Source organism: Lithobates pipiens, unplaced genomic scaffold (assembly GCF_037356315.1).
Source record: "Lithobates pipiens isolate NorthernLeopardFrog02 unplaced genomic scaffold, aLitPip1_a1.2 Scaffold_25, whole genome shotgun sequence".
NCBI classification, from domain to species: domain Eukaryota; kingdom Metazoa; phylum Chordata; class Amphibia; order Anura; family Ranidae; genus Lithobates; species Lithobates pipiens.
This window is the reverse complement of record NW_027507787.1, coordinates 101,380,775-101,395,644: the sequence shown is the minus strand read 5'-3', so window position 1 is coordinate 101,395,644 and position 14,870 is coordinate 101,380,775. Positions and strand designations below refer to the sequence as shown.

General features: G+C 44.7%; 1 protein-coding gene and 1 long non-coding RNA gene across 3 annotated transcripts in view; one reads left to right on the top strand and one right to left on the bottom strand.

Annotated features, from left to right (window-relative positions):
• RAD9A (RAD9 checkpoint clamp component A) overlaps window positions 1-14,870 on the top strand; it is a 266,419-nt gene that overhangs the window by 31,162 nt on the left and 220,387 nt on the right. For both annotated transcript variants that reach the window (XM_077454778.1, XM_077454779.1), the window contains exon 2: window positions 2,010-2,080. In XM_077454778.1, the coding sequence (XP_077310904.1) occupies window positions 2,035-2,080 (46 nt within the window). In that variant the 5' untranslated portion in view covers window positions 2,010-2,034. The remainder of the gene's footprint in view (window positions 1-2,009; window positions 2,081-14,870) is intronic.
• The window catches only part of LOC143930456 (uncharacterized), a 195,943-nt gene that overhangs the window by 166,044 nt on the left and 15,029 nt on the right, over window positions 1-14,870 (bottom strand). The gene's annotated exons all lie outside the window — the stretch shown is intronic.

Sequence of the window (14,870 nt, the reverse complement as noted above, 5' to 3'; positions counted from 1 at the left end):
CATCTACATGGTTAACAGAGGACAGAATTAAAGTTAGACTTGGGAAACTTAACATTAATAAATTACCGGGACCAGATGCCTTGCACCCGAGAGGGTACTTGGGGAACTCAGTCAAGTAATTGCCAGACCATTGTTCCTAATTTTTACTGACTGGAATGGTTACTAGCTGATTGGAGAAAAGCCAATGTAGCACCATGATTAGAAGCCTCAGGCTCTAATCATGTGGCGTGGGGGGGGGGGGGGGGGAGACTCACTCAAATGTATTAGTCTGGCACTCTGCTGGGGGGCAGCACCCCTAATGACCCGCTCCTGGTAAGACCCCTTTGACATGGAGCGTACTGTCAAGGGGATCAGTCTGCTGATCCCTGCTGAGCAGGCGGATGACAGGTCCGCGCCTGCTGTGCTAAAGCAGAGCTGACATGGACACAGCCTGCTATTCTCTTGTCCAGTTCCATTGGATTTCATATGATCCGATCTGTTAGATGGATAGGGAATGGGATCCCCATCCCTCTGTTTTTAGTGAACTGGACTTTATCGGATGCAGGCGGGTGTAAACGGACACATGTCCATTTACATCAGCCTCTCCATAGAGAACAATGGGTGGTCCAATTGGGCCTGCCTGAAAAATGGCCAAGCACATCCGATTGGTGTGCTTGTGTGAAAGGGGCCTAAGGCCTTGTTCACACAGGTCATACACAGTGTACCTTTACAGGGATGCACAGGTGCTTCGTGCATCCCTGTGCAGGCAGTCCCATTGATGTCATTTGGGATGTAGCACCTGCACAAACAGAGCCGTTGTTCGTAATTTTACATCCATGTAGGTCAGCATGCATGTCCCTGAGCTCACACTGTCTGCGTTTGGGGTCATGTACCCACACCCACACGGATGTCGGATTGGGAACAGCAGCTATGCCTGTATTAACTCCATACTGGCCAAGCTTTTATATTTCGTTAGAATTTAGCAGGAATTTTTGTAAAATTTGCTGTGTTTATCTGCTAATAAAGGTTTGTGTCACTCTTCCTTTTATTTTTTTTATTTTTGCGAAATATATTGGTTTGATAAACATTTGCGCAAACACCGCAGGGTCTAAGAAATCGGTAGCACCTTCTTTTTAGTCTAGTGATCATGTGATTTTAGAAAACATATGGTTTGCGGTGGGGGGGTCTTTTACAAACTCTGAAAGCTATGAGTAAAAAATTCAAAATCAAAGAAAAAAATGCACGTGTACAAAATGGAGCACAGGGCCTGGCAGCGAAAGAGTTTAACAGTTGATATGTTTTCTATCCTGAATAAAATATGAGTTGGAGATTTGCAAATCATTGCATTCTGATTTTTATGTAGATTTTTACCCAGTATCCCAACTTTTTGGGTATTGGAGTGGTACATCTACAATCGCTTGGTCTGTCTAGCTCTCATGCCGGTGAGAGCTACACGTTAATTGGTTTTGACACAGACACAAGTAGGCAGATCATTCACAAACTCGGAGCTCACTCATGCTGCTGGAATATGTGTTATATTACATTAGCACTCCTACTTATGTGATGCAACACAGGATTGCGTGGCATGCATTGGATGCTGTGTGACCCAGTTGTCCTGTCCTCTTGGCGCATAGCTGCACACTACCTGCAGCAGTACATAGACATAGGGGAATCAATTTGCCATGACACTACAAATTGCAGCCACAACATGTGAGCTCATCATTTAAAAGATAAGGCAAAGACTCAATCCGGGTAATGTGGTTACACTGATGTCTAATTTAAAACAACAAAAAGATTTTAGCTCAAATATCCCTTGACAGTTGTTTGTTTACTAATGACATCATGCTACGGGCTCAATTTAAATTAGCGGTGAGTGGCATATTGTAGATCTAGCATATTATTTTGTATGGGCTGTTTGTTTTTGTTTTTTTTCCTTTTCGTCATTAACTTTATTTGGAAAAAGCTTCTTGTATTTTAATGTAGTTCAATTAAACCCTTTTTTTATTTATTTTTCTGTTTTGTACTTTCAGGTTTTAACATTCCCCTCTGGTGAACATGGGAGCAAGTGTTAAATGTGTTATCACTGGAGCAAACATTAAAGGTTGGTTAAAGTGAATTTTGTATAAAACAGACAGTTATTGATGGACACTTAAAGTGGAGTTCCACCCATAAATGGAACTTCCGCTTTAAGCACTCCTCGCCACCTTACATGCCACATTTGGCATGTCATGTTTTTTGGGGGGGTGGAGTGGGGGCTTCGTCAGGAGGGGGACTTCCTGTCCAACTTCCTCCTTCCGCCAGGGCAACTCCTGCTTTCACCTTAGGCGGCCCCTCCCTCTAGGCGAACTCCTGAGACACATGACGGGTCCCAGGAGATCGCCTGTCCACTCCGGGAGCGCAGCGCGACTCACGCATGCGCCATGCGTGCCCGGCCGTGAAGCTGAAAGCTGTCACGGCTGGGTGCCCAGAGTGGAAATGGAGGTGCCGGCGGAGAGGAGCGGCGCTCTGTTCGGCCTCATCGCTGGACCGTGGAACAGATAAGTGTCTGTTTATTAAAAGTCAGCAACTACACTTTTTGTAGCTGCTCACTTTTAATAACATAAAAAGCCTGGAACTCCGCTTTAACATCTGGATTATCTACAGCTGTGGCCAAAAGTTTTGATAATGACCGAAACAATTTTCACAAAGTCTACTGCCTCAGTTTTTATGATGGTAATTTTGTATATACTCCAAAATGTTATGAAGAGTGATCAGATAAATTGCAATTATGGTGCCTTGAAAAAGTATTCATGCCCTTGACATTTTCCAAATGTCATGTTACAACCAAAAATGTAAATGTTTTTTATTGGGATTGTATGTGATAGACCAACACAATGTGGCACATAATTGTGAAGTGGAAGGAAAATAATAAATGTTTTTTCAAAATAGTTTGCAAATATCTGAAAAGTGTGGTATGCATTTGTATTCAGACGCCTTTACTCTGATACCCCTAACTAAAATCTAGTGGAACCAATTGCCTTTAGAAGTCACTTAATTAGTAAATAGAGTCCACCTGTGTATACTTCAATCTCAGTATAAATACAGCTCTTCTGTGAAGCCCTCAGGTTTGTTGGCAGACCTTGGTGAACAAACAGCATCATGAACGCCAAGGAACACACCAGACAGGTCAGGGATAAAGTTGTGGAGACATTTAAAGCGGGGTTAGGGTGTATAAATAAAAATGTCCCAAGCTGTGAACATCTCACTGAGCACTGTTCAATCCATCATCCTCTACCAAGACATGGCCGTCCACCTAAACTGACAGGCCGGGCAAGGAGAGAAGCAGCCAAGAGGCCCATGATAACTCTGGAGGAGCTGCAGAGATTCACAACTCAGGTGGGAGAATCTGTCCACAGGACAACTATTAGTCGTGTACAAATCTGGCCTTTTACGGAAGAGTGGCAAGAAGAAAGCCATTGTTGAAAGAAAGCCATTAGAAGTCCCATTTGCAGTTTGGGAGAAGACATGTGGGGGACACAGCAAACGTGAAAAACAGTGCTCTGGTCAGATGAGACCAAAATTTTACTTTATCGTACATCATAGGACAACCTTAAGTAATTAATGGGTTATGGGCCACCTTCAGGTGTTGACACTGGTATACCCAATCAAGGAAGCTCACTCCCTATATAACTCCTCCTCCTTCCAGGAGCACACCAGTTTTTTCGCCAGTGTCTAAGGCAGGCATGTCCAAAGTCCGGCCCGCGGGCCATTCGCGGCCCGCAGTCCGGTTTTGAACGGCCCGCCTGGTGTGCTGCGGGATCAGGGCTGTCAAATGAGCCGATCCCCGGCACTGTGTGAAGCTCCGTCGGCTTCAAAAGTGAAAGTAAAGTGCAGAGGAGTGTGCTGTGCTCTCTGCTTCCCCCTACAGTGCAGTACCCGGCTGAATGAGGAAATGGAATGGAAAGGTACTGTACTACAAGCTAGATTCGTTTTAAAAAGGCTTTATTTATGTGTATGTGTGTGTGTGTGCATGTGTGTCTGTATGTATGTGTGTGCATGTGTGTCTGTATGTGTGCATGTGTGTCTGTATGTATATGTGTGCATGTCTGTCTGTATGTATGTGCATGTGTGTCTGTATGTGTGTGTGCATGTCTGTATGTATGTATGTGTGTGCATGTGTGTGCATGTATGTATGTGTGCATGTATGTATGTGTGTCTGTATGTATGTGTGTCTGTATGTATGTGTGTCTGTATGTATGTGTGTCTGTATGTATGTGTGTCTGTATGTATGTATGTGTGTCTGTATGTATGTATGTATGTGTGTCTGTATGTATGTATGTATATGTGTCTGTATGTATGTATGTGTGTCTGTCTGTATGTGTGTGTGTGTGCATGTCTGTCTGTATGTATGTATGTGTGTGTGTGTATGTGTGTCTGTATGTGCATGTGTGTCTGTGTGTGTGTGTCTGTGCATGTATGTGTGTGTATGTCTGTCTGTATGTGTGTGCATGTATGTGTGTTTGTATGTGTGTGTGCAGCATGTGTGTCTGTATGTATCTGTGTGCATGTATGTGTGTGTGTGTATGTATGTCTGTATGTGCGTGTATGTATGTGCGTGTATGTCTGTATGTATGTATGTATGTGTGTGCATGTGTCTGTATGTGTGTGTGTGCATGTGTCTGTATGTATGCAAGTATATGCATGTGTCTGTATGTGTATGCATGTGTCTGTATGTGTGTATGTCTGTGTGTATGTGTATGCATGTGTGTTACTTTTAATCCAGACCCCCCCCCCCCCATTCTTGTACCATCAGAACTGCTTTTGTGGTGCTTGTGTGTGTGTGATAGCAGCCAGGACTGCTGCTCCTCTGAAAAGCAATCCATATACAGATCGCTTTTCAGAGGCATTTGAAAGGTGGTAAAGAGGCATTATGTTGCCTCCTCACCACCTGTTTTAAGCCCGTAAATGTAGCATCACTATACCGCAACTGTGCAGTCTACACAGTTGCGGGGTAGTTGCAGTGCAGGCCCATTCACCCTGAGCATACCTCCAGCTGCAGCCACAGCATGTGTACACCCCCAGCTGCTCCCTCTGCAGCTAAAGGGGGAGAAGTTGGGGGTGGTAAAAACAGCTTAACCATGTAGTTTTACTGCCCCTCCAATAAGCCCTTGGTTCACATCTGCATGGCTGCATGCTGTGTGTAGGGCAGCCCATGCATTTCAATGGGCTTCCATACCCACAAAAATGCAGGGAAAGAAGTCCCAGAGCTTTTTTTTTTTTTTTTTAATTGTGCTGCACCAAAAGCACCCCATGTTTCCAATGTGTGGGGTACCATTAAGACTTAACGGTACCCCTAAAGAACAGAGCATTCGCCTGTGTGTCAGGCAAACGAGCGCGACAAAGGCACGAGAATTTTTGTTGGGCCAGGTATGAGTGCTCGAATGACCGAATTTTAATGGTTCAAAGAATGTCAGGCAAAATGGTCGGCCCTCACACATGTTCACTTCATCGAATCTGGCCCTCTTTGAAAAAAGTTTGGACACCCCTGGTCTAAGGTGTTGGTCTCCAGTGAAGATGTGCTCTGAGGCATTTTAGTAGGGACTCTTGCTGGATTAAAAAAAAACACTAAAAAAAAAAAACCCCTCCACAACCGGGTCCATCCACGCCACTGCGGCCACAGGATGGTACCTGGGCCTCGCATAAGAAGAACAAGGTTTTGCCTGTAACTCTTCTCTTTGAGGGCTGGACCCTAGGAGCAAGGACTCCATATATATATATATATATATATATATATATATATATATATATATATATATATATATATATATATATATATATATATATATATATATATATATATATATATATAAATATAAATTTTTTTTTTTTTTTTTCCATCTTGCTACATTACCTAAAGTTGTCCTGAGGGGTGCTATACAGGTCCAAAGGAGTGGAACCTCTATGAAAATATATATCTCATCTCTCTATCTTTAAAAATGTCTCCCCTAGAGGGAGTATATTATGCTTGCCTTATACAACGCATTTTTCAGCAGCCCTGTGTCCAGCTATAGCAGCAGGTGTGGTCCCAGCAGCTAGAGGGGGGTTCTTAATTGAATAGATGGTGTTCCTCTTCTGCAGGATCTAAAGGGGGTACAACAGTAGTTTATGAACATACAAAAAAACAGCCATTTGCATGTTTTTGTACAAAGTGATATCTTCCTTTTAAAGTTGGGAGCCAAACAAACACTGCTGACATAAATTCCCCTCCTGGAGAGGTGCATTACCAGATTCCCCTGTTTGTATTATCAGACTATCCCTTGTTGAGTCTGGGCAGGCATTCAGCCCATGTATAGCATTGCAGATTGGCGTCCATCGTGGCCAGTGCTGCCTCCTCCCCTTTGGGTCTGCACCTACAGACCTGAATGTTTGCAGGTGCGAACTAGTGTTATTTAAAAAAAAAAGAGGGCGGGTATTGCAGAGGGGCGTTGCTCACAGAAAGGCGGCGCTGGGTGTGGGACGTCACGTCCATGTATACACTAGGGTGGAAGACGCCGAGGATGCCTAAATCGGGTTCTCATCTGTGACTTAACACAGACTCTCTCAGTTCATATGCTGAAGACAAGTCTGTCACATTAAGGGACACAGGAGCACTGGGTATGTATAAAGGTGTGTAAACTGGCATTTCCAGTACAGGAAATATGATTACTTGGCATCAAAGGCTGATCCTTATGGTGACATTGTGTTTTTGCTAAAACTATTGTTCAGCAAATTCCTTAATTTTTTTTTCTTAAAGTACCTCTGCTTTTGTGCTTAGCACTATGACTGCCAGAGCTACCACAAAGGTACCATGGATTCCACCTCTAGGCACTGGGAGCTCTAGTCATGTCTCCACACTGTCCTCCTCTCCGGAGATACCTGACATGGCAAGCCAGGGTGAGTCATTGGAAGCAATTGGTGGTGCAACTGCTTCACACTTCAGCCCCTGTATACGTGACTGAAGATGCATCTTCCTCTGTCCTGCAAGGTTTAGAAGGAAGATTAAGGGCTTTAAACGTATCCTCCGTCCAAGAGGATAGAAAGCATGCTAGATCCCCCCCTCCCCCACCTCAAACTCCTTTTTCCAAGCTAACAGTGGGCACAGGATTAGACCTCAAGTGCTCTAGGGGGAAAAAAAGCCAAATTTTCCTCTGCAAAGGAAACGACAGTTGATGAACCTTATGCAACCTTGCAATCTGACATATTGATGGTACAAACTCTTACAGGGATGGTTCATTCCACTTTTTATGCTATTCCTAACAGTCAGCTGAAAGTTCGGTCCCTTCCTTGGGTTTTTTGAAAAAAAAAAAAAAACTTTTTACAGCCTTTTTTTATGCATTTCTAGAAGGGCTTATTATTTATGCTGAATGGAATCATCTGGATAAGCATTTTTTCCCTCTAAAGAGTTTCTCAGTTCTCTATCATGGAGGAAAAAATCACAAAGGATGGAAAGTACCAGCAGTAGATGCTGCAATTTCCAGCATCAATAAAGATGCACAAATGCTTAAGGATCCAACAGATAAGAAGTTTGGAATTTTTTGTTAAAATCCTCCTACCAAAGGCGCTATGTTTTTGCCATAGACTACTCTATCCACAAAGCATCCTGCCTTGCGCTTGTGCTAAAACACACGTGTAGGACCCTGTGGTTAAAAAGTTGGTCAGCCGAAGCAACTTGCAAAAAGGCTTCTGACTAGTTTTCCCTTTTCATTGTGGAAGATTTGGTCAAATACATCCAAATGATTTGTAGCAGGAAAGGTACTCCTTTGTCCAAAAGAAGGTATAAACGTCCTTTTATTTAAATGGACTCCTTCCACTGCACCAGGGCAGCTGCCTCTAGGCGGTGGTGACTGCCTCCACCATCAGACTCCAATGCTGTGTATTTCTCGTTGGAAGAAGCTCTGATGGTTTTCCCCGACGGAATTCCGCTCAAGCTGTCTTGCCTACACACGGTCACATCAAATTCCAATAGTTTAGAACGCGGGGGCGTACAACATGTACGATGGAACTAGAAAAAGGAAGTTCAATAGCCAGTAGCCAATAGCTTCTGTCTCGTAGTTGAATCTGAGCATGCGTAATTTTTTTGAGTGTCTGAATTGCATACACAAGATCGAGATTACAGATAGAAAGTTTTTTCCGTTGGGAAAATTGAGACCATGGTATCAATTTTTGGCTGGCGGAAATTCGGACAGCTAAATACCGATGGAGCATACACATGGTCACATTTTCCGATGAAAAGCTCTCCTCTGTCTTTTTTCTGGCTGGAATTCCGACCGTGTGTACGTGGCATAAGAGGAGAAAACATTCAGCCCCTGTATACATGATTGAAAATGCGTTTTTTTCCTCTGCCCTGCAGGGCCTAGAAGGAAAATTTGTGACTTTAACTGCATCAACTATCCAAGGATAGGAAGCATGTTGCATCCCTTATCAAGGGAACAGTGGGTAGAGGATGAAGGGATACCCTCAAGTGATCAGGAAGAAAGGCAAACCCATTACTCCTCTGCGGATGAGACAACTGGAGTTGAACCTTTTTTTCAGCCTTGCAATCTGAGAGATTGTTGGTACAAATCTCTTGCATGCCTCTTTCAATTCTACCTCTAGTAGTCAGCTGATAGTTCTGTTATTATTTTTTAAAACTTTCACTGCCTTTTTCATGAGTTTCCTGTACATGTACAGATCCACACAGAAATTCATCAGATCCATTCTAGATCTGAAAAAATCCAAATCAGTTCCCGAGTATCCGCTTCTTTCTATGGAGTCGATCAGGTCAGTAGTTTCTATCCTACAAGTAGGAAAACTTCTGGCGTCTGCCGGCATCAGGGATGCATATCTGCATGTCCATATATTTCCCGCTCACCAAAGGCCCTGCGGTTCGATGTAGAACAGCACCATTCCAGTCTATAGCCTTGCCTTTCGGGCCAGCTACAGCACCCCGAGTGTTCACAAAAGTGCTAGCTCCACCTCTAGCCAGGTCAAGGGCACAGGGCTTTAAACAGTCTTGGCATGCCTAGACGATATATTGCTAATAGAATAATCGGTGTTTGGAGTAAGGTACGCATTACAACCAGTTACCTGGAAATCTGGGTTGCGTTCTCAACCTAGTGAAGTCTCCCTTAAAACTGCTAAAAAAAGCTGGAGTATTTGGGTCTGATCATAGCTACAGCCCAGAAAAGGTGTTCTTGCCCAGGCAAAAAAAGCAATTCCATAAGAGAGTTGGTGCGGATGGTCAGGTCAAAAGGAGATCCCTTCATTCGCCTTTGCATGAGGTTGTTATAAAGGATGGTAGCTTCATTCAAAGCAGTTACCTATGCCCAGTTCCATTCGAGACTGTTGCAAAACCGTATTCTATCTGCTAACAAGATGATTTAAGCTTTGGAATTGCCAATGCGGCTGTCCCCAAGGGTGTCCCAAAGCATCAATTGATGGTTACTAACCAGAATCTGCTGAAAGGAAAATCCTTTAGATCTGTTATCTGGACCCTAGAGATTTGGGCAGTGCATCTGGCTCTAAAGACCTGCACTAATGGATTGTCCTGTCAGGATCCATGCATATCGGTCTAAACTGAGAAAATTGCTTTTTTTTTTTCGAAATTGTCGCAATTTTGTTTATAGCGCAAAAAATGGAAACCACAGAGGCGATCAAATACCACCAATAGAAAGCTCTGTTATTGGGGAAAAAAGACGTCAATTTTGTTTGGGTGCAACGTCGCGCGACCACGCAATTGTCAGTTAAAGCATTGCGTGGCGAATCGCAAAAATGGCCTGGTCATTCAGCAGCAAATTTTTTTGGGGCTGAAGTGGTTAAGCTACGTAGAAGATTTTCACTGTCCAGGCGGCAAGGTTGTGGAACTGTGCATGTTGACGTAAACCATATAGGGGGAAATGGTAAATTTTTCTACACACACTAAACTGGATGGACAGTTGTCCTTACTCAACCTTACCAACTATGTAAAGTTTGAAGGCTCGGGGGGGTGGTCCAGTTGTGGCGTACCTAGATGACCTGCTTTTCAGAGAGCAACCAGCTGTCCTTGGCCTTGAAATCAAAGTGTTGATTTACTAAAACGGGAGAGATAAAAATCTGTTGCAACTGTGCATGGTAGCCAATCAGCTTCTAACACCAGCTTGTTAAATTAAAGCAGTTGTAAATTCAGGTTTTTTATCTTAATGCATTTTATGCATTAAGATTTAAAAAAAAAAACCTTGTGTGCAGCAGCCCCCCTAATACTTATTTGAGCCCCTCTCCATCCACTGATGTTGCACGAGAGACTCTGCTATCTGGGACTCTCCTTCTTCATTGGTGACAGCACGAGGCACCATTGGCTCCTGCTGCTGTCAGAGACCCAATGAGGAGGGGGGGGCAGGCTGGGCTGAATGGACACGGAGCTGTGGCTTGGCTCGGGATGCCCCCAAACATGCAGCTTGCTGTGGGGGCACTCGGCAGGAGGGAGGGGCCAGGAGCGCCGGTGGGGGACCCGAGAACAGGAGGATCTTGGCTGTTCTGTGATTTTGCTCAGAGCAGCCCAGATCCTCCTTCTCGGGTCCCCCACAGAGCAGGAAAGTATGACCTGTTAGTTTTTGCTTTTAATTTTGTTAAAGGAGATTTTAGTATCACTTTAAGCTTTGCCAAAAATAAAAATGGAAACGGACTGGTTTCTATGCAGAACTGCGCCCAATATTTCACACTCCCAGTTTTTTAGTAAGTCAACCCACAATCAATTGGTGCAGGTCCTGAAAAGGTTTGGTTGGGTATTGAACCCTCAGAAATCTGCTCTGGTGTGATGGATCGACTAGAGCAGTCATGTCCAAAGTCCGGCCCGCGGGCCATTTGCGGCCCGCGGTCCGGTTTTGTATGGCCCCCACCTTGCCCCCAGCTTCTCCTGTATTATGGCCCTCCTGGCTCCGCACACCCCGAGCGCCTCACTGACAAGCTGGGGCGCGTGCGGCAGGTCCGGAGCCTGTGATTCCGACGGGGATTGGTGGCGGTGATTGGCTGCTAGTGCCTCTCACCCCGCCTCTCACTGACAGTCAGGGGCTGGGGGCGGTCCAAGGCCTCCGGGAAGCTGACAGCACACGCCGCCAATAGCAGACACTGAGCTGTCCCTGCAGCAGCTGCAGATCTCTGTGCCTTTGATTGGCGGTGCGGATTGGCTGCGGTGCCGCGCACTGTCAGCTTTCTGAAGGACAGAACGAGAGGAGAGAAAAGGTAAAGAGAATTACAGATAAAGAAAATTAAAGGGAATTAGAGAGAGAGGAATAAAGAGAAATAAAGAGAGAGAGAAAGAGAGAAATGGAGAGAGGGGGAGAGAAATAGAGGGGGAGAGAGAGAGGGAGAAATTAATAGAGAGAGAGGGAGAAATTAATAGAGAGAGAGGGAGAAATTAATAGAGAGAGAGGGAGAAATTAATAGAGAGAGAGGGAGAAATTAATAGAGAGAGAGAGGGAGAAATTAATAGAGAGAGAGAGAGAGGGAGAAATTAATAGAGAGAGAGAGAGAGGGAGAAATTAATAGAGAGAGAGAGAGGGAGAAATTAATAGAGAGAGAGAGAGGGAGAAATTAATAGAGAGAGAGAGAGAGGGAGAAATTGAGAGAGAGAGGGAGAAATTGAGAGAGAGAGGGAGAAATTGAGAGAGAGGGAGAAATTGAGAGAGAGGGAGAAATTGAGAGAGAGAGGGAGAAATTGAGAGAGAGAGGGAGAAATTGAGAGAGAGAGGGAGAAATTGAGAGAGAGAGGGAGAAATGGAGAGAGAGAGGGAGAAATGGAGAGAGAGAGGGAGAAATGGAGAGAGAGAGGGAGAAATGGAGAGAGAGAGGGAGAAATGGAGAGAGAGAGGGAGAAATGGAGAGAGAGAGGGAGAAATGGAGAGAGAGAGGGAGAAATGGAGAGAGAGGGAGAGGGAGAAATGGAGAGAGAGAGAGAGAGGGAGAAATGGAGAGAGAGAGAGAGAGAGAGGGAGAAATGGAGAGAGAGAGAGAGAGAGAGAGAGAGAGAGGGAGAAATGGAGAGAGAGAGAGAGGGAGAAATGGAGAGAGAGAGAGAGGGAGAAATGGAGAGAGAGAGAGAGGGAGAAATGGAGAGAGAGAGAGAGGGAGAAATGGGGAGAGAGAGAGAGGGAGAAATGGGGAGAGAGAGAGAGGGAGAAATGGGGAGAGAGAGAGAGGGAGAAATGGGGAGAGAGAGAGAGGGAGAAATGGGGAGAGAGAGAGAGGGAGAGAGAGAGAGAGAGAGAGGGAGAAATGGAGAGAGAGAGGGAGAAATGGATAGAGAGAGAGGGAGAGAGGGAGAAATGGAGAGAGAGAGGGAGAGGGGGAGAAATGGAGAGGGAGAGGGGGAGAAATAGAGAGAGAGGGAGAGGGGGAGAAATAGAGAGAGAGGGAGAGGGGGAGAAATAGAGAGAGAGGGAGAGAGAGGGAGAAATAGAGAGAGAGGGAGAGAGAGGGAGAAATAGAGAGAGAGGGAGAGAGAGGGAGAAATAGAGAGAGAGGGAGAGAGAGGGAGAAATTAATAGAGAGGGGGAGAGGGAGAAATTAATAGAGAGGGGGAGAGGGAGGGAGAGAGAAATATATCCAAATAACAGCTCATCTTCACCACACACAGCCGCAAAGGTAGGAGAATTCTTGCTGGGCAGTGTATTAAGCCCCGTACACACGACCAGACTTTTCAACATCCAAAGTCTGACGGAATGATTCCGGCAGACTATTCGATCCTGTGTGGGCTGCAACGGACTTTTGATTCGCAAAAGTCTGACAGACTTTAGAAATGGAACATGCTTCAAATTTTTCCGCAAGAACTCTGCCGGACCCAGTTCCTACCGAGAAATTTGCTCGTGTGTATGCTATTCCAACGGACTAAAACCGACGCTAGTGCAGCTATTGGCTACTGGCTATGAACTTCCTTATTCGAGTCGAGTCGTACGTCATCACGTTCGAATCTGTCGGAGTTTGGTGTGATTGTGTGTGGCCAAGTCCACTCATTCGGAAAGTCCGTCAGAACTCTGCCGGAACTCCGTCAGAACTCCTTCGAAAGTCTGTCGGACATAAGTCTGGTCGTGTGTACGTGGCATTAGTGTATCGGACGAACACGCTTAGACCAAAACCTCTGACACTGCGCTCACATAATCATTTCCCATTCTGGTCAATTTCTAAAATGGTGACTGTAAACAAGAGAAGGAAAGTTGACAGTGAGGGCCGCCGCTTCCAGGACAAGTGGAATATTTCTTTATTGAAATACGGAATCACTGTGTTTGTCTGATATGCCAAGAGACTGTGGCTGTTTATAAGGAATTTAATGTCAAGAGGCACTACCAGTTGCGACATAGCACATACGACAAGCTAACAGGGCACGACCGCAGTGAAAAGTTGAAGCAACTTGAAGCTGTTTTAATGTTGCAACAGCGATTTTTCACAAGAGCCCGTGTGTCAACGTGGCAACGTTAATTGCTAAAAATTGCAAATCTTTTGCTGAGGGTGATTTCATCAAAGAATGCGTTATGAAAATGGTGGATTATATCTGTCCCGAGAAGAAGCAAGAGTTTGCCAACATTTGCCTTGCTCGTAACACTGTAGCACGGAGAATTGAAGAGATTTCATCAGATATTAAGAGACAGTTGACATCCAAAGGAGCGGATTTTGACTTCTTTTCAGTAGCCTGTGATGAAAGCACGGACCTATCTGACACGGCTCAGTTGCTGATTTTTATGAGAGGGGTGGACGATGAAATGAATGTGACTGAAGAACTACTTGACCTCCAGAGCCTTACGGACCAAACAAGAGGAAAAGATTTGTTCGTTTCTGTTAGTTACGCCATAAATGACATGAAACTGCCTTGGAACAAACTTACTGGGATTATTACTGACGGGGCACCTGCCATGGCTGGTGAGAGAAGTGGATTAGCAACCCTAATCTGTAACAACGTGATTGAAGGAGGAGGCAAAGCTATTCAACTCCACTGTATCATTCATCAACAAGTTCTTTGTGCTAAACATCTCAAATATGACCATGTTATGAAACCGGTGGTGAAGACTATTAATTTTATTCGCTCTAAAGCCCTGTGCCACCGCCAGTTTAAACAGTTTCTACTGGACATCCAGGCTTAATACAAAGATGTTTTATATCACAACGATGTAAGATGGCTCAGCCGGGGGTCTGCACTGCAGCGTTTCTACTCTCTCAAAAAGGAAATTGGAGAATTCTTGGAAACAAAGGGACAACCGATGCGAGAACTATCTGATCCGATGTGGCTGGCCGATTTGGGGTTTCTAGTTGACATAACCAAGCATCTGAATGTCCTGAACACGAGTCTTCAGGGGAAAGATGCAGCGGTGAACCAGCTTTATTCACACCTCAAAGCCTTTGGAACAAAGCTGCAACTTTTCATAAGGCAGTTGTCACAAGCACAACCCAATATTATACATTTTTCAGCGTTGCGGGAAATAATGGCCAGTTTTCCAAAGGACAATATCGGTGCACAAATGAGCAGATATGCAGCAGACATCACATCTCTGGCTGGGGAGTTTAAACTGCGCTTTCAGGATTTTGCAGCTATTGAAAAGGAGATGAGCCTTTTCTCCTCTCCATTCTCTGTTGACCCCGATGATGCTCCAGATCAGCTGCAGCTTGAGCTCATTGAGCTGCATTGTGACAGCGAGTTACGCAGTCGTCACCAACAACTCTCTCTTGTGAACTTTTACCGCCAACTGGATAAAAGCCGGTTTCAAGAGATTCGAACATTGGCTAAGAAAATGCTGAGCTTGCTTGGCTCAACGTGTGTGTGTGTGTGTGTGTGTGTGTGTGTGTGTGTGTGTATATATATGTGTGTATATGTGTGTATGTATATATATATATATATATATATATATATATATATATATATATATATATAT